Source organism: Tripterygium wilfordii, chromosome 13 (genome assembly GCF_013401445.1).
Source record: "Tripterygium wilfordii isolate XIE 37 chromosome 13, ASM1340144v1, whole genome shotgun sequence".
NCBI classification, from domain to species: domain Eukaryota; kingdom Viridiplantae; phylum Streptophyta; class Magnoliopsida; order Celastrales; family Celastraceae; genus Tripterygium; species Tripterygium wilfordii.
In genome coordinates, this window is record NC_052244.1 from 4,376,458 (window position 1) to 4,402,547 (window position 26,090).

The 26,090-nt window shown below is 36.4% G+C and overlaps 2 protein-coding genes across 2 annotated transcripts in view; both read left to right on the forward strand.

Moving 5' to 3' along the window:
* Positions 1-2,102: 2,102 nt before the first annotated feature.
* The window catches only part of LOC120012450 (disease resistance protein RUN1-like), a 30,182-nt gene continuing 6,194 nt past the window's right edge, over positions 2,103-26,090 (forward strand). Inside the window, exons 1-4 of the mRNA XM_038863877.1 lie at positions 2,103-2,636; positions 2,743-3,835; positions 3,956-4,240; positions 4,733-5,216. Of these exons, the coding sequence (XP_038719805.1) occupies positions 2,170-2,636; positions 2,743-3,835; positions 3,956-4,240; positions 4,733-5,216 (2,329 nt within the window). The 5' untranslated portion in view covers positions 2,103-2,169. The remainder of the gene's footprint in view (positions 2,637-2,742; positions 3,836-3,955; positions 4,241-4,732; positions 5,217-26,090) is intronic.
* On the forward strand, positions 5,242-6,467 carry LOC120012413 (disease resistance protein RPS4B-like). Its single transcript, XM_038863838.1, has 2 exons — positions 5,242-5,481; positions 5,564-6,467. The coding sequence occupies exons 1-2, from the start codon at positions 5,275-5,277 to the stop codon at positions 6,209-6,211; spliced, it is 855 nt and encodes a 284-aa protein (XP_038719766.1). The 5' UTR covers positions 5,242-5,274; the 3' UTR covers positions 6,212-6,467.

The window sequence follows — 26,090 nt, forward strand, 5'->3', positions numbered from 1 at the left end:
GCTTTCATTGATATTTACATTTCAAGAATGCAGCTATGCTAGAAGCCCAGCAGATGATGTAGCAGATCATCCAAGGCAGATAATGTTAGTATTGGTTTACTGAACAATTGTCAGGCATTCTACTGGGCTATAATTATGCCAAATATGGCAACTTTATGTGGTTAGCATAGTTTAGAAATAGTGTTTCATAGGTTTATCTAGTGTATATCTGGAAAGTAGTGCCTGCAGGTCCTGGTGTAATGCAAAGAATTGTAATAGCTACCAAAGTCTCTACATTGGAGGAAATTGATAAACTCAATCTAATTTGCACAAGGTCTATTAGCAAATTTTATCTGATTTTATCTTTGACAAGAGCCTTACACCATATCCTAAATCAAATAGTCTCATTTTATCTCCATCTAAGCTAGTTGTATCTCATTATGTTACTAAAATCAAATGGAGGAAATTGATAAACTCAAGCTAATTTTTCTATCTCGAATAATTCCTTAATTAATTAACAAGGGAAAAAAAAAAAAAGAAGCTCGAAACAAAACAAAAGAGTAGAGTTGGAGTGTTAATATGCCTCTGCTTGTGATTTATTGGCAATCAAAGTTCATATTCATATTGTTCATACAAAGAGGAAAGGAAATGGATGGCTCGTCTTTTTCGTGGAAGAAGAGGTGGAAAATGACACCACCAAAAAAGATTTGTTTTGGGAGAAAAGAAAGAGCAAGAATTAATAATATATATACATATATATATATTTTTCATTTACGGTTGTTACCAAACACATTTGACTTTAAAATTCGATCCATAAACGCCTAATTCTGAAGTCGCATCTTTTTGTCTGAAACCCCCAATAGAATAGTGATATTGTTACGGCTGTTTTCCTTCCTTCCCTAACTACTACATAAAAAACATATAATTGACTTTGAAGGGTACTCTTGTGAAGAAAAGATGGAGAAATACTTTAATTAAAAAAAATTATGTGGAAGAAAAAAAAAAGTTGTTTTCATCTAGTCTTTGAAGTCGTCTTACAATAATAATATTTGGACCAAACCAATTTTGTCACTTGAGCTGAATTTCATTAACACTTCCTTGCTCATAAAAGAAAAAAAATAAATGGGTGTTGGGGTAAGCTACCGAACACATTATCCACAACTTGGTAAAATAAAAAGTTTTGAAGTCAGATCTTCCTTTAAAGAAATATAAAATGTCCCAGATGATTTTCTATTCAATCAATAAAAGCTTAATTTTGCAAGTGAGCCGTTGGTTGAACGGCAATCACATTGTATGTAATGGATCACTCACTCATTAGGTCGTGGGTTCAAATCTTACCCCCTCTCCAAAACTCCTATTTCAAAAAAACAAATAAAAGCCTAGTTTTGAAATCACATCTTCTTTGTTTAAAACCGCAAAAAAAAAATAGGGATATGTTTATGGTTGCTTTTCTTCCTTCCACAACCACTACATAAAAAAAATTGACAAAGGAAATATGGATAATGCAATTAGGTTTCATCTTAAATGGCATGTACCATCAACCACAACGCGTTTTGCTTTATACTTTGAAATAGTCAACAGAGATTCTCTACTGTTTTATTTTCTAATTTTTATGGTCAGCATTTTTCATTTGTATTAACATGTTGTATTTTTTTTCTTCAGTTTGTTCTATTTTTTCTAACTCGTATTCATTAAAACTCCAAGTGCCAAATAATTATAGATCTAAGTCTTCTCCCATACTTCTATTTTTTCCTTCTTCTTCCGAACTGAAGTCAGAAAGTTGAGTAATGATTTCTACTTCATTATTTGAGTTCTTACTGTATAGGTGCTCTAGATTGTAACTATATTGTTTAAACATAAATTCATTATGAAAATATGACTCTTGAATTCTATTTATTAGTAGGTGCTCTTGCTTAGAGTATTCACCTACTCGTAATGTAATTATTTCATAACTTCAATAAAGCAAAGTTGGACTTTGAAGTCGTCTTATAACAATAATGTTGGCACCGAACCTACTTTGTCACTTCAGCTACATTTCGTTAGCATTTCCTTGCTCGTATAAGAAATAAAATTAAAAAAAGGGGGTGCTTGAGGACTTTAAGCACTCCTCTCCAATTATTTAAAGCCTAGTTTTGATCTGTGAAGTTACATCTTTTTGGTTGAGCTTGCCCAAAGAATAGTGATCTAATTATGGCAGCTTCTTCTTCTTCATCTTCTTCCCAAGGGAAGTACGATGTTTTCATTAGTTTCAGAGGGACGGACACTCGTGACAACATTACCAGTCATGTGTATGCTGCTTTGTGTAGTGCAAGAATTAAAACTTTCATTGATAATGACCTCAGGAGAGGAGATGATGTTTCAGATGCTCTTCTCAAGACGATTGTGGAATCAAAAATCTCAGTTGTCATTTTCTCCGAGAACTATGCTTCTTCAAGATGGTGCTTAGATGAACTCACGAGAATCATGGAGTGTAACAAAGAAAATGGACAAATTATTATACCAGTCTTCTTCAAAGTGGGTCCATCGCATGTAAGAAACCAATCAGGCCCTTTTGGACAAGCTTTAGCTCGGTATGTAGGTCATCCAAAGATAGAAACATGGAGGGATGCTTTGACAAAAGCTGCTAATTTATCTGGATGGGATTCACAGGTCACAAGGTAATTCCTTTCTTTTGTCTCCCTTCTTGATATTTTTAAGATTACAACAATTATTTCTTGCGTTTAAAATCAGTGTAAAATTCCGGTTTACTTCTTTTCTTTTCAGGCCTGAGGCTACGCTTATTAAAAGTATTGTGACAGATGTTTTGGGCAAGCTTTATTACATTTCCTCAAGCAATTTTGGTAATCTTGTTGGAATGAGTTCTCACTTTGAGCAAATTGAATCATTACTAAACATGATTAGTGAAGATGTTCGCATTGTAGGACTTTGGGGGATGGGAGGTATAGGTAAGACAACTCTTGCTAGAGCTTTCTTTAACTATAATTTTTCAAAATTTGCAGGGTATTGTATTATTGAAGATATTAGAGAAACATGTGAAAAACGTGGACTAAATGAGTTACGAGATAAACTTGTTATTGGAATATTGAGAGATGAGAACTTAAATGTAGGCACTCCTAATCTGGGAATTTCATTTATAAGCGATAGGCTTCGTCGTAAGAAGGTTCTTATTATTTTGGATGATGTAGATGATTCTCAGCATATAGAACTTTTAGTTGGACAGCGTGATTGCCTTGGTCCTGGAAGTATTGTTATCATAACAAGTAGGGACAAACAAGTGCTTAAGAATGGAGTTGATATTATCTATGACGTTCCAGAGTTGGATTACAGTGAAAGTCTCTGTCTTTTTAGCCGATACGCTTTCAAACAAGAGCTTCCACTAGAAGGTCAAGACATGAGATTGTCAAACAGGGCAATAAATTATGCAAAAGGTCATCCATTGGCTCTTAAAATCTTGGGTTCCTATCTATGTGAAAGAAGCAAGCAAGAACAGGAAAGTGCATTGAAAAAATTAGAGGGAACCCCATACATGGCCGTGCAGCAAGTGTTGCGAATCAGTTATGATGGATTGGACCACCAAGAAAAAAATTTGTTTCTTAATATTGCTTGTTTCTTTAAAGGAGAGAATGTTGATGAAGTCAAACACTTCCATGATGCTTGCAATTATTTTACGGATATCGGACTTGCTGTGCTTATTGACAAATCTCTTATAACTATTCAAAAGGGTCGAGTAAAGATGCATGACCTGCTACAAGAAATGGGTCGACAAATTGTCCGTGAAGAATCCATTGAAGAGCCAGGGGAACGGAGCAGGCTATGGGATTGTGACGACATCTGTCATGTATTGACAAATAACACAGTAAGAGCCTAATGCAGTAACTTTGTATTTAGTATGTAACCTCACCTGTAGAAATTCTTTTTTTTTTCAACATGTATTTTTGTTTTACGTCATGACTCCCTTACTCACCTTGGTCTGTAGGGGACTGTGGCAATCAAAGGTATATCGTTGGACATGTGTGAACCAAGATATTTGAGCATAAATCCAGGAGCATTTCGAAGGATGCGCAATCTTGAGTTCCTCAAAATGAGAGGCCATTTGTCCACTGTGTACATTCCTCAAGGCCTTAATTCTCTTTCTAGCAAGTTAAGATATATGGAATGGGAACAATGCCCCTTGAAATATTTGCCAACAAATTTTCGTCCGGAGAATCTAGTTAGGCTTATAATGCCTAACAGCCATGTTGAACGATTGTGGAATGGAAAATAGGTATACCTTTACATTTTTCCTTGTCATGGATTCACAAATCATAAATTCTAGATTCCTCCAAAGAAAATGTAGTGGCATTTTTTCTTTTCATATATGACTATAAAACCAAGCGATTAGAATGCAAACAATTTGTGTCTAGTAGGTGATTTGTTTATAATATTATCAACCCACCATAATTTTTTATTCATAATCCATCATCACGAATCGTTCCATATAGTAGCATTATTTTGGTGCTTGTATTTTAATTATTTGTCCTTACAAATTACCAAATAAAATATAGTTAAAATTACTTAACTTTGAAAAAATGAGAAATAAATCATTAAAAGAGAATGGATAACTCCTAAAACTCAGAAACCATTTAAAATCTTCTGTGATATATGTTTTCCATAAAATTGAAGCAGTCAGTATTTAGTAGATAGGTCATTTAGAGTATGTTCCTGCACTGTTTATGAATTAATGTTTAAATAATATTTTTTATTGTTGTCACAGAATCTTGTGCACTTAGAGGTAATTGATCTCTCTTCCTCGAAGAAGTTGATTGAAATTCCAGACCTCTCACTGGCTACAAATCTATACAAACTGAATCTTGATGAATGTTCCCTTATCAAGGAATTTCCAGAAGTATCATTGGAAATCCAATATTTAATTTTATCTGGGACTGCAATAGAAGATGTTCCATCAACAATCTGCAATCTCAAATCTCTAAAAGGGTTGGACCTTGGTGAGTGCAGAAGGCTCAAGAATCTCCCCACCAGCATTTATAAACTGAAACCGTCGTATTTTGGTATGCATTTTCCATTGAAGAAAAGGGAGCATCAACAAGAAGTTAGTATACATTTGAGGGAGTTAACAGACCTTTTTGTTTGGTTATCTTCTGTGGAAATCCTAAATCTCTCTGGAAACAATTTTCAGAAAATACCTGTTGCCATCAAACAGCTTACTAATCTCATATGTCTTAACCTGAAGGACTGCAGCCTCAGCTTCCAACGAATGTCGGACGTATATATGCAACGAATTGCATATCACTAGAAATGGTGGCAAGTCCTTCACCGACAGCATCGAGAGGAGTATTTGACTCTTACAAAGATCAAACAAATATTGTTTTTGATTTTCAAAATTGCTGGAAATTGGACCAAAATGCACGAAACAGCATAGTGGCAGAAGTAGAATCGAAGTTGCTATACTTGAGAACCAATTATCCGGAAAGCAAAGTCGTCTCTCTCTCTCCCCCAAGATGGGTCTGTCTCTCTGCATTTATACACATTTTAAATTAATATTTCTGATATCATTACAAAAAAAATTCTGATTATCATGATGCAGAAAACTGTAGAAGCCAGGATCATTTTTCCGGGAGGTGATGTTCCAGATTGGTTCAGCTATAAAAGCAAGGGGTCCTCACTAACTGCAAAGCTTCCTCCACATTGGTTTAATGCCGAGTTATTCAGCTTTGTTTGCAGCGTTGTTTTTGAATGCAACGACATCCCCAAGTACAGCATTCGCTATCGTTTTAACTATAATGGCCATATAATAAGAACCAACAGAGGTGATAGCTCCAGTGCCAATATGGAGTTTATTTGGAGATCTCAAGATGCTATTCGGTCAAATCAAGTCGTTTTAACTTATGACTCAAAATGGATAAATACTTGGAGAAGGATACTTGAAGAAGCAGATGATGTAGATGAGATCTCAATTGAATTCGATGTTAAGGAAGATGGCAGAAACTATTCTAAGGTCAAAGGGTGTGGGTTCCATTTACTATACACTCATGACATAGAAAATAGACATGGTCATTCTGTGGTCCAGTCTAACTCTCCTTGTGGTGATCTGACCCAGTTCTTCTTAAACCAAGATTGCGTGGATGATGATATCGAAGAATCAGCGATACAAGATGCTAAAGATAATGGATGCCATAATGTCCCCATGGAAGATTCAGCTCCAGTGTGGGGTAGGAAAAGGAAACGAAGCTGAAGGTATTCGATCAGATTTTTAAAATTTCGTCGGTTTTGAGAAAAATCGACCCGAAAAGAGTAAGAGGGCCCCAGAGCTTGATCTAATTCTCCTCATGTTTCGTTACAATTTCTCTTTAAGTTCAAGAGTTTTTTCACCCTCTCTGGTCTCTTTCATATTTTTCATGTTGCGTTATCAGATAACTGTCAGCTTTTGCATATTTTTCATGTTTTATTTCAGTTTACTCAACTAGTCATTAAGAAGAACAATGGCATGAAGTAGTTGATGACATTTTATATTCAAAAGATAATTTGAAGCAATGTGATACATCTCGTTTAACCATGATTCCAATATGAGCTCCTAATATTTTCTTAGAACTATCTAAGAAAATTAATGACTTATTCTTGTTAGGGTAAAAGAAATTAAAATTAGTTCTACAGAGAATGTGTCAGTTATTTTTCCGACGTGCTGATAACATTTTGATTGTCTATGAGCATATAAGGCTTTGATTTGACACAGGGTCAGTTTTGTGTTGATGTGGGAGAGCTTTTCCTTTCGTGTCTTCTGTAATTTATACATGTTGCCCTCATAACTATAGGCAACCACCATGTTGTCGACTATCTCCACCATCTGCCATCAACAACAAACTCCTCCAGAATAGATTTTCTTCCTAATTAAACTATACTTATATAATTGTATATCTTGAATATTAACTGCCAACAACTAACATCTATCTTAGAGTTCCAGTAGCTAGGCATTTAAGTTTCTATTTTTAGCAACTTCCATGATAAGAAGGATTATGTTATTGCCTGTCTTTTCTTCCTTATTTTACTCAACGGTTTCATCATCATGATTATCAAACATCTTTACCAGCAACTGTCCACCATTTTGAATATATTTTACTTGTAGCAATCATTTGGCTTCCATAACTCCTTTGGGCTTCCCGAACGGGTGTGTGGACTTATGTCTTTTACCAAATTGAGCTGGGTCTTCCAACTGGGCCTTTCTGTATCTACCTGGGCCTGATTGCTTCATAGTTCCAATTTTAATATAAACAGTTGTCAATGAAGTTGCAATTAGTTTTCTCCCAGTCCTTTTCCTTCCATTTGTCTACCAAAAAAAAAACTCATTTTCATCAAGAATTTCCAGTGTTATTGAGAAAACAGTAAATTTTTTATAATAATAATAATAATAATATTGGGATCGAACCAACTTTGTCCTCTTCGATCCTCTGATAGAAAGAAGCACCACAATTAAGAGATCCAGATTTTTGTCCATTGAGTTTTTCTCTGGACATTTGTTCTATAAATAGATTTTCTTTGCTAATAAAACCAATTAGAAAAAATTGAAATATCATTTTTATTTGTTTCCATCTAGACTCTTCTTAAAAAAACAAAAAAAACAACCTTTCAAAATTGTTTCCATCTAGGCTTTGAAGTCATCTTAGAAAAACAAAAAAAACAACTTTTCAAAATTGTTTCCATCTAGACTTTGAAGTCGTCTAAAATACGGTAAACGAAAGCACTACACATCCATAAAATAAACATTCATAAACTTACATAAACATGTGACATGCCTATGTGACTTCTTTAATAAAGTTTGTTTTTTTTTTTTAATCTATGTGACATCCCTATATAGTTTGCCACCTAGATTATGTAAGTTTATGGATGAGAAAAGTATGGACATATATCATTTTTGTACTGGCGTAAAACCTCTCAATAATAATAATAATAATATTAATAATATTGTGACCGAACTAACTTTGTCAATTCAGCTGAATTTCATTAGCATTTCCTTTCTTGTAAAAGAAGTAAGAAAATGGGTGGTTGAGGATTTTCAATTGTCCTCTCCAATTCTTTAAAGCCTAGTGTTGATTTGTGAAGTTACATCTTTTTTTGTTGACTCTGCACGAATAGTGATTTTATTATGGGTGCTTCTTCTTCTTCACCTTCTTCTTCTTCTTCTTCCCCCCATGGGAAGTATGATGTTTTCATTAGTTTTAGAGGGGTTGACACTCGGGACAACATTACCAGTCATGTACATGCTGCTTTGTGTAGTGCAAGAATTGAAACTTTCATTGATAATGACCTCACGAGAGGAGATGATGTTTCAGATGCACTTCTCAAGACGATTGGGGAATCAAAAATTTCCTTAATCATTTTCTCTAAGAACTATGCTTCTTCAAGATGGTGCTTAGATGAACTTGTGAAAATCATGGAGTGTAACAAAGCAAATGGACAAATTGTTATGCCAGTCTTCTACAAAGTGGATCCATCACATGTAAGAAACCAATCAGGCCCTTTTGGAAAAGCTTTAGCACGGTATAAAGGTCATCCAAAGATACAAACATGGATACATGCTTTGACAGAAGCGGCTAATTTATCTGGATGGAATTCACAGGATACAAGGTAATTCCTTTCTTTTGTCTCCCTTCTTTATATTCTTAAGATTACAACAATTCTTTTTTGCATTCAAAACCATAAGAGTATAATTCGAAATTACTTCTTTTCTTTTCAGGCCTGAGGCTATGCTTATTGAAAGTATTGTTACAGATATTTTGGGCAAGCTTTGCTACACTTCCTCAAGCAATTATGGTAATCTTGTTGGAATGAGTTCTCGCTTTAAGCAAATTGAATCATCACTTAACAAGATTAATAAAGATGTTCGAATGATAGGATTTTGGGGGATGGAAGGTATCGGTAAGTCAACACTTGCCAAAGCTTTCTTTAACCTTAATTGTTCAAAATTTGAAGGGTATTGTATTATTGAAGATATCAGAAAAACATATGAGAATCGTGGACTAAATGAGTTACAAGATAAACTTGTTACTGGATTACTAAAGGATAAGAAGTTAAATGTAGGCACTCCTAGTCTAGAAAATCCTTTTATAAGGGATAGACTCCGTCGAAAGAAGGTTCTCATTGTTTTGGATGATGTAAATGATTTTCAGCAGATAGAACTTTTAGTTGGACAACCCGATTACCATGGTCCAGGAAGTATTGTCATCATAACAAGTAGGGACAAACGATTTCTTAAGAATAGAGTTGATAGAATCTATGAGGTTCCAATATTGGATTACAATGACAGTCTTTATCTTTTTAGCCAATATGCTTTCAAGCAAGAGCGTCCGACAGATCGTCATCATAAGAGATTGTCAAAAAGGGCAACAAATTGTGTAAAAGGTAATCCACGGGCTCTTAAAATCTTGGGTGACCATCTATGTGGAAGGAGCAAGAAAGAACAGAAAAGTGCATTGAGGAAATTAGAGAGAACCCCAAACAAGGCTGTGCAACAAGTATTGCTTATCAGTGATGATGGATTGGACCACCAACAAAAAAAAGATGCAAAATGTCATCCGTGTGTAGCAGCAATTCTCACCTGTGGTGTCTACGCCCTCTGTACTCTTGTATCTTAATGAAAAGGGAGCTTCAAAATTGTAAATTTAATCGTAATTGTAATTGTAATTGTTAATGAAAATTGTGTCGGACATTTATATATCAAACATTCAAAATTGTAATTGTTAATGAAAAGGGAGCTTCAGAGATTTTTATAGGGGTGAAACATTTATAAAATACGTCAGCTGCGATTCAGAGGAAGGACCGTGAGACTTCAACAGCTGAAGTATCAAGGTTGAATTGTTCTGATATCAAGTTTTCAACGATCCTTGGCCGGCTATTGCATATTTACATGACATGGATGTACAGAGTATTACCTTGTCTTCCTTGCAACCTTAGGATTTTTGCACATTCTTATAGATAAAAAAAAATTATGGACATATATCATTTTGATATAATATTTAATACACAAAATATTGTAACAAGTTTATTTTTTTAATTAATTGAAGTATCATCATTTTCAAAACTTATTTTTTAAAATATAATTCAGTCATTTCTGTAACTTATGGTATTTCCACAAAAAAAAAAAAAAAAACAAAAACAAAAGGTAATAATGGATTTCCTGAAAAGAAGTTGGGGGCACAATTGGAACTTTAACGTCATTTCCCACGTTTTGCTAAACTGCATCTTCCATGGAAGCAGCTCCCAGGTGCTTCAGCCACCACCTCAACTTAGTAAGTTATGAGCCCACCGGAATGCTTTGCCAAACAGCAAAACTTGTCAAACGCGTCGGTAAACTGTGACTAGATGCGGTCGGAGGGTGTGCATCGCACTGCCAAACTGGGTAGGATTTCTCCACCTAATACAGGAAAAATACAGCAAACAAAAAAAAACAAAGACATCACCTTCTCATTTAAAATTCAACACGCTTTTGTGTTTCATTTTCTCCACGTGGGCCCCACAATGGGCCCACATATTTCCTTCTTTTTCAATTTTGCCAAGTTACTGCAACATTGTTCGAAAATGACATCATCTTCTCAACTTTTGATCAAATTCTAACGAATTCTTAAAAGTCTAGTGTTGATTCGTGAAGTTACATCTGTCTTGGTTGTCTATGTAGAAAAAATAGTGATATGATTATTATTACCTATTTGGAACAAGTTTGAACTTTATGCTACAAAATTTGCATATTTTAATTGTTGATGCGCAAATTGAAATACGAACAATCTTTCAGTAATTAAATGTGATATGAATCCCTACATATTCATAGCGTTCATACAAAGAAGTAAGGGGTGGATCATCTTTTTCAATAAAAAAAAGATTTGTTTGGGAGAAAAGAAAGAGAGAGAATTCAAAAAATATAAAAATGGATAGGCAAAGTCATCAATTTCAAGGAAGTTGCAATTATTTTTCTCCTTTGTTTTCCTCTGCACTTCAAAGAGACGTTAGAAATATAGCATGGAACTTTCATTTTGTAAATAATGCAATTAGCTTTCATATTAAATGGCATGTCCCTATATTTGATCGCGTCACATCTCATCTCCATCAACCATAACGCGTTTTCTAGACTACGTCACATCCATCTCCATCAATCATAACGTGTTTTCTAGACTTTGAAGAAGACTTGGTTATAGTTAGCAAAGCTGCTTCCATCAACCATAACGCGTTTTCTAGACTTTGAAGAAGAATTGGTTATAGTATAACGCATTTTTTGATTTTCTAGACTTTGAAGAAGACTTGGTTATAGTCAGTAGAGATGCTTTTCTGTTTCCTTTTTTAATGTTTTTACTTTTTAGCACCCATTGTTCCATGTTAATGGGCCTAAACATATGTATAGTCTCAATACAAGTGATGGTAACCCACTTTGTTCAAAAGTCATGGCCCAAGAACTAGGTCCAACTACTTGCATTTAAACTACATACACGCACCATTTTTTTACAATGTATGACTTGGGTGGGTGACCTCCAACATTTCAAGAAGATGCTGTCATTTATTTACACTGCATTATTTTTCTCTAGACATCGAAGAAGCATGCAAATAGTTTGGAAGTTTGATTTTTGGAAAGAAGTTTCATGTACACGAGAACCACCAACTTATATAAATAGAGTTTTGAAGTTTCATCTTTGGATCTTTCTTCTCTCTTTTTTTTTTTTTAAATCTCAAGTGAGAAAATTACAGCTTTTTTTTTTTTATTCCTTTCTGGACAAATAGTTTGGAACTGACCAGCATTGTGCAAGGCAGAGAATGTTGGTTGTCGCTTCAATTCTGAAATCTTTGTGTCAATAGTCGATGGAGGTGTGCTGTTTGAGTAGTTAGATCGAGTGTATAACCTCGCGCTTTGCAGGGGTAATGCTGTGCTGTATAATTAATCAATGACAACGGCCGTCTTCTTCAACGGTACATCTGTCTATCATTTGTATTAATATCCCCTACAAGCAATGCATCTGGAATCCCTCCATACATCTCAATCCTCAGCTGCTTCTTATAATCAATTACAAATCGCACAATTTCTATTATGAAAATAGGGATGAGAATAAATAAAAACAAAAGTAGGATAAGCACTGGTACCTGATTCCAAAGACAGTGGCTGGTTTATCAACAAAAAGGAAAGCAAATGGATGATCTATTCTACACTATCATAAGAAGCAACAACAAACTGTAATTTACTAATGAATAGTTACAGCACTCATTTTCATTTAGTAATGAGTAGTTGCAGGTAATCAAACATTCGCTCAGCATGGAAAAGCCATTGTAACTTGAATATGGGATAGTTCTCAATTTCAATCATTGTGTAAAGCTTAGAGTAGTGAATAGAACATGACGGTCCTCAAGTCCAGCTGATTTAGGCTTTTCATGGTCATGTACTGACTCAGCTAATGCTAAATAGATTGGTCTTAGATGACTCAAATAAATCAAATTTACCAATCATAACAACAGTCAGATCTTTCAAGTGAAGTAAAACAATTTCAATGGTCAGTAAGATCGATCGAAAGAAACAAATTCTAAAATCTAACACATTCAATAATCAAATTTCAAAGAAAATATTAAAAGAATCAGTAAACGACAGTGACCATAGCTTTAGTCTTTGAATAGAAAGATCTGGCGAAATTTGGTGGGTCCTCTTCATACACCAACAAATATATGGAGTATCATATATAAATAGTTAAAGCAATCCAGATTCCAACAAATCCATTGCCTTTAGAGAGAACAAATAAAGATGCAATGCTCGCCATGGCCACAAGGACCTGAAGAGGAGAATTCAAAGAAGAACAGGAGTTTTTGAGAGTGCAAGTCATCATGATTCCTTTTACTGAGATTATGGTTTCTAAACTCACCATGGAATAAGCAGAATATGCATAGTCAGAAGCTCCAAAATTCACTTCATCAAAGAAAATGACATGTAATCCATCGGTTTGGTAGCTCATGGGAGCCCAACATGTTTATTCCATTGATTTAATCAATGAAATAGTTTTATTTCTACTCTTTTATCCCAAAATTCATTGTCCAAAATTTATTGTTTTAATATAGATTCTATTATTTTTTAAAGTACAGTGTAGAATTCATTATTTTTGCTCTGAATTCATTTGTTTTTGATATTCCATTGAAAAAAACAATGGAATTAAGATTTACCCGATAAAACTCATCGACAATGGATCTTGTTAGAAAGAGTTTTATATGCTGATTTTGAACATGTAATTGTTTTTAAAATCTAACATATATGTATTTTAAGAGTTAAAACGTTTTAAAATTTCGTTTAAGAGACTTGAGTTCTCATGGGATACCACTATATGAGCTACTTAGCACTACTGTTATCTCTTTCAGTAGTGCTAGGTAGCTCATATAGTGGTAGCCCAGGTAAATTCTAAAACATTTTAACTCTCAAAATACATGTTAGAATTTAAAAAAAATTACATATTCATAATCAATACATACAACTCATTTCAACAAGATCCATTGTCGATGAGTTTTATCGGGTAAATCTTAATTCCATTATTTTTTTCAATGGAATTTCTTAATTCCATTGTTTTTTTAAATGAAATTTCAAAAACAAATGAATTCAAAACTAAAACAATGAATTTTAAACTGTGCTTTTAAAAAACAATAAAATCTATATTAAATAATAAATTTTGGACAATGAATTATGGGATAAAATAGTGTAAATAAAACTATCCCATTAATTAAATCAATGGAATAAACTTGTTGGGCTCCCATGAGCTACATGTCATTTTCGAAGAGATATATACAAACACAAATTGCGTGAATATACTAAAAACAATAACTCGCCACCATAGAGCACAAAAACCATGTGTTTTTATAGATCGATCGATGCACAATCAGTAAGGTTCGCCTAATTTTTCAGAATTGATTTAAGGATGAAAGAAAAAAGATATCAACAAAAAAGATATTGGCATGTTGCTACAAATTTACAAAAGCTGATATTTACTCCAATGATTTTGTACGGAACAGAAAGAAAACATAAAACAGAGTATTTTGTGTAGTAGGGGTCAAGTTCAACCTCAACAAATTATATGGGTTCTGTTCAACCCAATCTATTTACCATACAAACGGGCCAGACCAAACATAAAAGCCCAACAGAGGCTAGGTCCACAAAGCCCAACAACAATCAGACCAGATCATACAATCAAAAAATGACTTGGTCGTAAAAAGGTCATACAAAGCCGATACAAATAAGGCCGAACCAATAACTAAGGAACGAAGCCGAAGATAAGGCAGTTCCTCGTTAAATGGTAACAGCCGAAACTACTACAAACTACCGTAAACTCCCCCAAACTGCCATGAACTTCTCCAACTGCCACAACTGCTGGTAACTGCTCAAGAAAAGCATAAAAGGAGTTCATTAGGACAAGGAAGGGGGCTTGGGTTTTTTGGAGACTTTGATTCCCTACTCACTCTGTAATCACGAGTGATAAATAAAGATACTATATCGTTATGCACTGTGGACCTAGGCTCAACGCCGAACCACGTAAAATCTCTTTGTTTTGTCTTACTTTTATTCACTCACTCTCAACAATTCGATTGTCGATAATTTACATCAACAATTTGGCGCGCCAGATAGGGGGCGATAGTTTTATCACAATGACAAACTCAGAAGATTCACGTGGTGATGCTGTAAATGAGAAGATGAAAGCTTTGATTCAACGCTTCGACGAACATGAAAGCAGAGTCCAACAGTTGGAGCAAGAAAATTTAAGCGTTCGAAGAGAGAATCAAATGCTACTTGATCTGATGAATCAATCATCAAGTCCCCACATAACTAGAACCATTCCTGCAAGCACTGTCCCAAGTACTTTTGTTCGACCCAACGATAGACAAACGATGCAAATTCCCAATGCAAGCGTCCCTTTGCAAGGATTTGTGCATCAGACGGAACCATCATTGGCATCAACGTCAACTCAATTCCTAAGGCCAACGGCACAATCCATAGCACTGTTATTTCCAATACCAACTTCATCTTCGGTTATCCCAACAGTCGGTGCATGCTCAAATATAACCACGACACAACCAGAAGTTGCGACGCAACGAAGTGTCGACAAAAGATTGGAGGAAATGGAGTCAGCATTCTTCGGGATACCCGGCATGCCACCACCTATAAAGAAAAATCACACTTTCCTCAAATCTCCATTTGTTCATGCCATTGCCATGGAAGAGCTCCCAAAGAAATTCATCATACCACATATTAAACCTTACGATGGTACCACCGACCCAGAAGATCATGTGGATCAATATAGTCAACGATTGACTTTAGTGTCATACCCATTCAATAAACATGAAGCATGCATGTGCTGAGGATTTAGTTCAACTTTGGTGGGACCTCCTTTGAAGTGGTATCTTAATCTTCCAAAAGGGCAAATCGCTTCATTCGCACAATTGGCCGACTCATTAGTTGAACAATTTGCAAGCAGCAAGAAAATAATTCCAACATCTGATGATCTATATCGGCTACGGCAAAAACAAGGAGAATCTCTACGATCATTCTTAACAAGATTCAATAAAGAAAAATGGAGATTCCTGGGTGCTTAGACGAGATTGCAATCAATGCATTTCACATGGCTCTTCTTCCTGGAAGCAAATTGCACAGAAAGCTTACTCGTTATCCATGTAAGTCATTTCAAGAAGTGCAGGCAAGAGCAAGCGTTCAAATCAAATGGGAAGAAGATGAAGGAAGACTTCCAGAACGACCAATAGAGCAACCGAAGAAATCTGAACAAAAACAAATAAGCTCAAAGGCTCCACGTTATCCTCGCAGAGATCCCAAGCCGATTGATTTCAAGAAAAAACCCAGATCTCCTGAATATAATTTGGGGATCCCACCAAATGAACTCTTATCAATATTGAAGAAAATGGGAGATGCTGTTCGATGGTCCGACAAAGTTCATAAACCGCTAGATCATCGGGATACTTCCAAATGGTGTGAATTTCACAATGATTATGGGCATACAACAGATGATTGTTTTACCCTCAAAAAAGAAGTAATCCAATTGCTAAAGAAAGGTTATCTTCGGGATTTACTATCTGAAAGAGGAAAAGCAACAATGACCCAAGCCGAAAGACGAGAAGAAGAACAGAAGCCACCTCCCCCAAAAAAGACGATTAATGTGATATTCGGTGGATCAGAAATTAGTGGAATTACACACTCATCGGCAAAGAAACATGTCAAGCAAATAGAGAATTCTGAGGTATGGAATCACAAGCTACAATTCACGAGACAAGTCATCAGTTTCACAGATGATGAGATGACGAGATTATTAAATCCACATGATGACGCATTGGTCATCACTTTGCAAATTGCCAATTATGAAGTTAAAAGAATCATATTGACGATGACAGCTCAGCAAATTTACTGTTCATGTCCACACTTCAAGCAATGGGACTTTCAGAAGCCGATATAATTAGAGGTCCTATTCCACTCATCGGCTTCAGCGGAGAACAACAATATACCATCGGCTCTATTCTGTTGCAAGTATACGCAAAAGGAATAAATCTCCAGGTTCGATTTAATATATTAGATTGTCAATCTCCATATAATGCGATACTTGGACGACCTTGGATTCATGCAATGAGGGCTGTGCCATGAACTGATCATCAAGTAATATGATTCCCAACAAGAGATGGAATACAAGAAATATATGGGGATCAACGTCAGGCAAGGAGTTGCTATGAACAAGCATTGAAAGGAAAAACCAAATCTTTATAGCAATTACAGCAAGGGTCGATTCTGAGCAATCAAGAAGAACCAACTAAAAAGGAGATAGAAGAAATCATCATTCATCCTAATTATCCAGAACAAAAGGTTCAAATTGGAGCAAACCTGGATCATCAACTCCGAGAAAATTTAATTCAATTCTTGCAAAATCATAAACACACTTTCGCTTGCACACATGCAGATATGATTGGAATTGATCCGAAAATCATCACTCATCAGTTGCAAGTCAATGATAACTTCCTTCCAGTGAGGCAAAAGAGATGAAGGTTCGCTCCAGAAAGAAATAAAGTCATCAATGAGGAAGTTCAAAAGCTGTTAGATATTGGATTCGTTCGAGAAGTTCAATACCCAGACTGGCTTGCAAATGTGGTCATGGTAAAAAAAGAAAAAGGGAAAGTGGAGAGTCTGTATTGATTTCACTGATTTGAATAAAGCCTGCCCAAAAGATTCTTTTCCACTTCCTCATATTGATGTACTTGTGGATGCAACAGCAGAGCATGAATTACTCAGCTTTATGGATGCATTCTCCGAATATAATCAAATCTTGATGCACCCGGAAGATCAAGAGAAAACTGCATTCATAATCGAACACAACACATATTGTTATAAGGTGATGCCGTTCGGATTGAAAAATGCATGAGCAACATATCAACGGCTAGTAAATCGCATGTTCGCCAGTCTGCTTGGAAGAACAATAGAAGTATATATCGATGATATGCTAGTCAAGACTCTGAAGGCCAAAGATCATATTGAACATCTTCAACAAGCATTTGAAATTCTCGACACTCATCAGATGAAGTTAAATCCTCTCAAATGTGTTTTTGGAGTCAAAGCAGGAAAATTCTTGGGATTCATCGTTACATAAAGGGTTATTGAAGGGAATCTTGATCAAATCCAAGAAATACTTGATATTCCATCCCCCACAAAAATACGAGAGGTACAGCGGTTGGTAGGGAAGATTGGAGCACTAAATCGATTCATCTCCAAATCTTCCGAAAGATGTCATCATCTATTTACGGCTTTGAAGAAATCAGATAATTTCAAATGGACGGAGGAATGTGAAATAGCATTGAAGAAATTAAAGGGATACTCTATCTTTATTTAGCAGTTTCAGAATTTACAATTAGTGCAGCACTGCTAAGAGAAGAAAACAGTCAGCAGCATCCAGTATATTATATAAGTCGAAGTTTGCTAGATGCTGAGACAAGGTATCCTCTAATGGAAAAGCTTGTTTTAGCACTTATCACTGCAGCACGAAAGCTTCGTCCTTATTTTCAAAGTCATCTTATCACGGTGGTAACGAGCTTCCCCATCAAAACAATACTCCATAAACCAGAATTGTCCGGACGATTAACAAAGTGTGCAATTGAATTGACCGAGCATGATATCATATATCAACCTCAAATAGCGATCAGAGCCCAAATTCTGGCAAATTTCATTACTGAATTCAGCCCAGGGATGATAGATAATGCTCAAAAAGAATTATGTCAAAACAACGAAGACGGTGAAGCTATTTGGCAATTGTTTGTTGATGGTTCGAGTAATGAAAAAGGAAGCGGTTTAGGTATCATCTTAATTTCTCCACAAGGAGATCAATTCCCTCAAGCTGTACATTGCGGATTTCACGCTACGAACAATGAAGCAGAATTTGAAGCTCTGATTGAGGGATTAAAACTAGCAAAAGAATTAAAAGTTCAACGTGTACACGTGACTTCGGATTCCCAATTGATCGTTAATCAATTGAGTGGAGAATATCAAGCAAAGGATGAAAGAATGAACGACTATCTGGAGTTAGTACAACAGTTGCAACTTGAATTCAAAGAATTCCGAATTAATCAAGTTCCAAAAGAAGAGAATCAGCAAGTAGATGCATTGGCGAACCTAGGATCATCAATCCCGATGCAAACGACTCAGAACGTCCCATTGATCTATTTGGAATCACCTGCAATAAACAAAAATTCCATGGTGGAGCAGTCATTTGTTATTACTGAAGACGATGATGATTGGAGAACACCATTCATACAATATCTGCAAGATGATATCTTACCACAAGATAGGAATAAGGCCAAAGCACTACAACGAAAAGCATCATGTTACACAATAGTTAATGGCATTCTCTACAAAAGATCATACCGAGGAGTTTTGCTACGATGTTTATCTCAGGAAGAAGCACAGTATGCCTTAGCAGAATTACATGAAGGTGTCTGCGGAAACCATTCAAGTGGACGAAGCTTAGCCAGCAAAGTCATGCAAACTGGTTATTATTGGCCTACGCTTCGTGGTGATATATCCATATATGTGGCTAAATGTGATAAATGTCAACGATTTTCACAAATCCCACATCAACCACCAACGGAGCTGGTCCCAATTTCATCAGCATGGGTGGTTGTCAGGATCGCAGATATAAAGCAATTAGAAACTTTTGTACTACCCCACTCACCCGTCGCGTAGAATGTGCATATAACTTTATTCTGTTATGATCCTGACAATGATTTTCACATGCGAATTGTAAAACAATACCTACAAAAGACCAATATTGTCCTCCTCATTGAAACAAAACTGTGGTTTTTCAAGGTGTACTAAATAGTCTACTAGTGGTTTACTAGGGTTTTTGGCAGAGAAAAAACAAAGGCTTTGTGCGTGAGACTAGATAAAGAGTAAAGGGTGATAACTTTGTGGTTTATCTCTCGGGATTCTTGGGTTTTTTACTTGGTGAGAGAAAATTGAGTGTGTGGTTGTACAAATTTTCTACATAGTAAATTTTCTTTTGGTTGTCTTTTGACAACGGTCGGGGAGGGGTTTGAAAATGCCATTGAATCTGTTGAGAGTGTGGAGAGAAATCTGTTGAGGGTGTGGATAGAAGAGAAAATAAGGGGATTTGCCCAATTCAATGACCGATATGGAGTGTGTCTCCTTTCAAACTGCGGTTGTTGTCAGGATCGCAGAGATAAAGCAATTAGAAGCTTCTGTACTACCCCACTCGCCCGTCGCGTAGGATATGCATGTAACTTTATTCTGTTATGATCCTGACAATGATTTTTCACATGCGAATTGTAATACTATACCTACAAAAAGTCAATGTTGTCCTCCTCATTGAAACAAAACTGTGGTTTTTCAAGATGCACCAAGTTGTACAAATTTTCTACATAGTGAATTTTCTTTTGGTTGTCTTTTGACAACGGTCGTGGGAGGGGTTAGGAAATGCCATCTAATATGTCAAAAGTGTGGAGAGAAATCTGCTGAGGGTGTGGAGAGGAGAAAACTAGGGGATTTGCTCAATTAAATGATCGATATGGAGTGTATCTCGTTTCAAACTGTGGTTCTTGTCAGGATCGCAGAGACAAAGCAATTAGAAACTTTTGTACTACCCCACTCGCCCGTCGCATAGGATGTATGTGTAACTTTATTCTGTTATAATCTTGACAATGATTTTTCACATGCGAATTGTAATACAATACCTACAAAACGTCAATATTGTCCTCCTTATTGAAACAAAACTATGGTTTTTAAGGGTGCACCAAATAGTCTACTAGTGGTTTACTAGGGTTTTTGGAAGAGAAAAAACAAGGGCTTTGTGCGTGAGACTAGAGAGAGAGTAAAGGGTGATAAGTTTGTGGTTTATCTCTTAGGATTCTTGGGTTTTTTTCTTGGTGAGAGAAAATTGAGTGTGTAGCTGTAAAAATTTTATACATAGTGAATTTTCTTTTGGTTGTCTTTTGACAACGGTCGAGGGAGGGCGTTTGGAAATGCCAATGCATCTGTCGAGAGTATGGAGAGAAATCTATTGAGGGTGTGGAGAGACGAGAAAACAAAGTGATTTGCTCAATTAAATGATCAATATGGAGTGTGTCTCGTTTCAAACCGCGGTTGTTGTCAGGATCGCAGAGATAAAGCAATTAGAAACTTATGTACTGCCCCACTCGCCCGTCGCGTAGGATGTGTGTGTAACTTTATTCTGTTATGATCCTGACAATGATTTTTCACATGCGAATTGCAATACAATACCTACAAAAGGTCAATATTGTCCTCCTCATTGAAACAAAACTGTGGCTTTTCAAGGTGTACCAAATAGTTTACTAGTGGTTTACTAGGGTTTTTGCAGAGAAAAAACAAGGGCTTTGTGCGTGAGACTAGAGAGAGAGTAAAGGGTGATAACTTTGTGGTTTATCTCTTGGGATTCTTGGGTTTTTTTTTGGTGAGAGAAAATTGAGTGTATGGTTGTACAAATTTTTTACATAGTGAATTTTCTTTTGGTTGTCTATTGACAACAGTCGGCAGAGGGGTTTGGAAATGCCATTGAATCTGTGGAGAGTGTGGACAGAAATCTGTTGAGGGTGTGGAGAGAACAGAAAACAAGGGGATTTGCTCAATTAAAAGATCGATATGGAGTGTGTCTCGTTTCAAACTGCGGTTGTTGTCAAGATCGCAGAGATAAAGCAATTAGAAACTTGTGTACTACCCCACTCGCCAATCGCGTACGATGTGCCTGTAACTTTATTCTGTTATGATCCTGACATTGATTTTTCACATGCGAATTGTAATACAATACCTACAAAAGGTCAATATTGTCCTCCTCATTGAAACAAAATAGTGGTTTTTCGAGGTGCACCAAATAGTCTACTAGTGGTTTACTAGGGTTTTTGGTAGAGAATAAAACAAGGGTTTTGTGCGTGAGATTAGAGAGAGAGTAAAGGGTGATAACTTTGTGGTTTATCTCTTGGGATTCTTGGGCTTTTTTTTAACTGTGAAAAAATTGAGTGTGTGGTTGTACAAATTTTCTACGTAGTGAATTTTCTTTTAGTTGTCTTTTGACAATGGTCGGCGAAGGGGTTTGGAAATGCCATTGAATCTGTCGAGAGTATGGAGAGAAATCTGTTGAGGGTGTGGGGAGAAGAGAAAACAAGAGGATTTGCTCAATTCAATGACCGATATGGAGTGTGTCTCCTTTCAAACTGCGGTTGTTGTCAGGATCGCAGAGATAAAGCAATTAGAAGCTTCTATACTACCCCACTCGCCCGTCGCGTAGGATGTGCATTTAACTTTATTCTGTCATGATCCTGACAATGATTTTTCACATGCGAATTATAATACTATACCTACAAAAGGTCAATATTGTCCTCCTCATTGAAACAAAACTGTGGTTTTTCAAGATGCGCCAAGTAGTCTACTAGTGGTTTACTAGGGTTTTTGGTAGAGAAAAAACAAGGGTTTTGTGCGTGAGACTAGATAGAAAGTAAAGGGTGATAACTTTGTGGTTTATCTCTTGGGATTCTTGGGTTTTTTACTTGGTGAGAGAAAATTGAGTGCGTGGTTGTACAAATTTTCTACATAGTGAATTTTCTTTTGGTTGTCTTTTGACAACGGTCGGGGGAGGGGTTTGGAAATGCCATCTAATATGTCAAAAGTGTGGAGAGAAATCTGCTGAGGGTGTGGAAAGGAGAAAACTAGGGGATTTGCTCAATTAAATGACCGATATGGAGTGTATCTCGTTTCAAACTGCGGCTGTTGTCAGGATCGCAGAGACAAAGCAATTAGAAACTTTTGTACTACCCCACTCGCCCGTCGCGTAGGATGTACGTGTAACTTTATTCTGTTATAATCCTGACAATGATTTTTCACATGCGAATTGTAATACAATACCTACAAAACGTCAATATTGTCCTCCTCATTGAAACAAAACTATGGTTTTTAAGGGTGCACCAAATAGTCTACTAGTGGTTTACTAGGGTTTTTGGAAGAGAAAAAACAAGAGCTTTGTGCGTGAGACTAGAGAGAGAGTAAAGGGTGATAAGTTTGTGGTTTATCTCTTAGGATTCTTGGGTTTTTTTCTTGGTGAGGGAAAATTGAATGTGTGGTTGTACAAATTTTCTACATAGTGAATTTTCTTTTGGTTGTCTATTGACAACGGTCGGCGGAGGGGTTAGGAAATGCCATTGAATCTGTCGAGAGTGTGGAGACAAATCTGTTGAGGGTGTGGAGAGAACGGAAAACAAGGGGATTTGCTCAATTAAATGACCGATATGGAGTGTGTCTCGTTTCAAACTGCAGTTGTTGTCAGCATCGCAGAGATAAAGCAGTTAGAAACTTATGTACAACCCCAGCCGCCTGTCCCATAGGTTGTTCGTGTAACTTTATTCTGTTATGATCCAAACAATGATTTTTCACATGCGAATTGTAATACAATACCTACAAAAGGTCAATATTGTCCTCCTCATTGAAACAAAACTGTGGTTTTTCAAGGTGCACCAAATAGTCTACTAGTGGTTTACTAGGGTTTTTGGTAGAGAAAAAACAAGGGCTTTGTGCGTGAGACTAGATAGAGAGTAAAGGGTGATAACTTTGTGGTTTATCTCTTGGGATTCTTGGGTTTTTTACTTGGTGAGAGAAAATTGAGTGCGTGGTTGTACAAATTTTCTACATAGTGAATTTTCTTTTGGTTGTCTTTTGACAACGGTCGTAGTTTTTCCTCCGGACCAGGAGGTTTTGCACTAAATCTTGTGTTGATTGTTGCACTTCTCTCAGTTTCAATTTCTCTATTGTCGTGTTGATTTATCTGTCAAGGAAGAGAGTGGGTCTAATTCCCCAACAATTGGTATCGGAGCTTCAGGATTTAGTTTCTTGGGCGGTTGTAGGTTTCCTTAAGGCATAATTGTCAGGTGTTAACATCGAGAAGTATGATGGGAGATAGATCAATTTTTGGCTTGTGGCAAGAGCAAGTCAAAGTTGTGAAAATTCAATCAAGGTTACACAAGAGGCAGTATGTGTGAAGCATCGAGGTGAGTCGTGAGGCATAGGGCACAGGGAGGTGCATCGGCATTGTGGTGTATCAGAAAGTGTGCAAGTGTGCTGGATATGGCAAGGAGGTGGAGTTCATGCATGGGTGGTAAAACTCAAGGAGAAGAAGTTAGCCAGAGGTGATGCGGATGTTACCGAAGTAGAGTTTTTTGGTGGTGGAGTTATCACCTGGAAGAAGCTCTCGAAAGATAGTTGGAGTTGTCACCAAGGACATAAGGTGTGGACAATCACCTAAAGAAGGAAAATTGTCAATGAAGAGCGGTTCGGCTAAAAGCTCCAAATCAGTAGATGGAGATGTTGAAATTGTCGCTGATGGTAAGTCTCTTTTCTCCATAAGACGCTGGTTATCTTTTTGACATGTTGATTGATTTCTAGGTTGCCATGAAAGAAGATGTGTTATTGAAAGCGGGTCCACAAGTTTGCCTGCGTGCATTGGTTTGGCATTAATGCAGGGTGTGTGGTGGAAAAGATGTCGAAGGGCTTAGGAACTCCCAGAAAAACCAAACATGGGGGTTGCCCCATAATATTCAACATGTTATTTCGATATGAGGCCGAAGAAGAAGGAAAATATTGGAGCGGTAAAGTTCTGAGTGGATATACTCTTTTATGGTGGAGTATGATTGTCGGTCAAGACAATGTTATAGTGAAAGCTATGGAGGACGATTCTTGGTGTAGAGATTCGTGACTGTTGGTGAAGACGGTGGTATAGCAAAGGCCATGGGATTTTTTGATCAAGGTGGAGAATTGTGGAATTTTGATAAAAAATTAGGTGTTTAATGTTATGGAAGAGTCTCGGTTGCAATAAAACTTGTTTTCCAAGTTAGTCTCTAGCTAGGAATGTGAAGGAAATCATATTTGTAATTAGAAACTTCTTGGGGAGCGACTCCTAGGTAGAATTGAACTAGGAGATTTTATACTATTGTAAATACTAGTGGTTTACTAGGTTTTTGGTAGAGAAAAAACAAGGGTTTTGTGCATGAGGCTAGAGAGAGCAAAGGGTGATAACTTTGTGGTTTATCTCTTGGGATTCTTGGGTTTTTTTTCTTGGTGAGAGAAAATTGAGTGTGTGGTTGTACAAATTTTCTACATAGTGAATGTTCTCTTGGTTGTTTTTTGACAACGGTCGTGGTTTTTCCTCTGGACTTGGAGGTTTTCCACGTAAATCTTGTGTTGATTGTTGCACTTTTCTCAGTTTCAATTACTCTATTGTCGTGTTGATTTATCTGTCAATGAGTAGAGTGCGTCTAATTCCCCAACAGAACGGAGTGACCTCAACCAATTCATCTTCTTGAATATATTCAATGCAATCATCCAACGGTGTATCAAGAACTACTGCACAAAGAAGAAAGTATGGCCTGTTAAATGTTACAAACTAAGATTTCAATTATACAAAGGCTTGCCGTGGTATGAATGAATCTATAAAAAAGACTTTATAAAGTAAAAGGTGTGCTAAATTTCAAAAGATACTAGAAACTATGCTATATCGAATAGTTTCATTTTTAATCCTAAATTTCTATGTATTTTGCAGCACATATGCGCAACAATCTCATTTCCGCTACATTCAATTTTTTAGCTTTGTCATACATCAATAGGGTAAAAGATACATTTGGTCCCTCACAGACAGGTTATGTAACAACTCAGTCCCTCACGTTTTAAATGTAACAATTTGGTCAATGGTCTTTGTGACGTATAACACGGTCAGTTTTCTTACAAATCCGGCCAGTCAAATTGTTGATCTGTTATAAAAAGTCAGAAATACTAGTTTTTTTCAATTAATATTTGCCTACGTGGAATTGGGCAACACAGGACAATGGTGCTTGATACGGAAACTACACATTGATCACATTTCTTCTCTGAGCGTTTTCTAGCTCTCTCATGGCAGAGAGGTGTCATCGGAAAAGAAATTTGCATTCACTGTGTCATAGAGGACAATGGCATGATCTCGACTAGCTCTGACGGAAGACTGTGTACCAATTCACGAAAGATTTTGGATCTCAATGCGTGGGAGCTCTTTTCTTTCTTCCATGATAGTAGATATGGATCTATGCTTACGATTCCAGTATGAGTTTTGAGTTTCTCTTGGCGTTAGAAACTTTGCAGCGTTTGAGAATATTAGAGAGGTCGAGAGGAGAGAAACTAAATCAAACCCAAAAACCAAATCAAACTCATAAACTAAATCATACTACTCCCTCAACCACTGCATGAACATATCATGGTGCTCGATCAAAGATGATGTATAAGAAAGCGAGAATGGTTGACTAATATGTGTATGTATATTTTCCAACAAAAATAAAATCCGTAAAATTTTCACATATTAAAAAAAGTTGGTTTTTTTTTTTTTTACTTTTTGCTACCATGTTAGCGCATTGACTGACCGAATTAGTAGAAAACCTAACCTTGTTACACGTCACAAAGACCAGTGACCAAATCGTTACGTTTGAAATGTGAGGGACTGAGTTGTTATACAGTCCATCCGTGAGGGACTAAATGTATCATTTACCCTACATCAATGCAAATTCACAGATTGTATGGAAGCTACATAATT

What these genes read in the sequence shown, in the direction of transcription:
- LOC120012413 (XM_038863838.1), top strand. Translation starts at nt 5,275, where the DNA reads ATGGTGGCAAGTCCTTCACCGACAGCATCGAGAGGAGTATTTGACTCT. An exon ending in CTCTCTCTCCCCCAAGATGG is followed by an intron (nt 5,482 to 5,563) that starts GTCTGTCTCTCT and finishes ATCATGATGCAG; the next exon opens with AAAACTGTAGAAGCCAGGAT.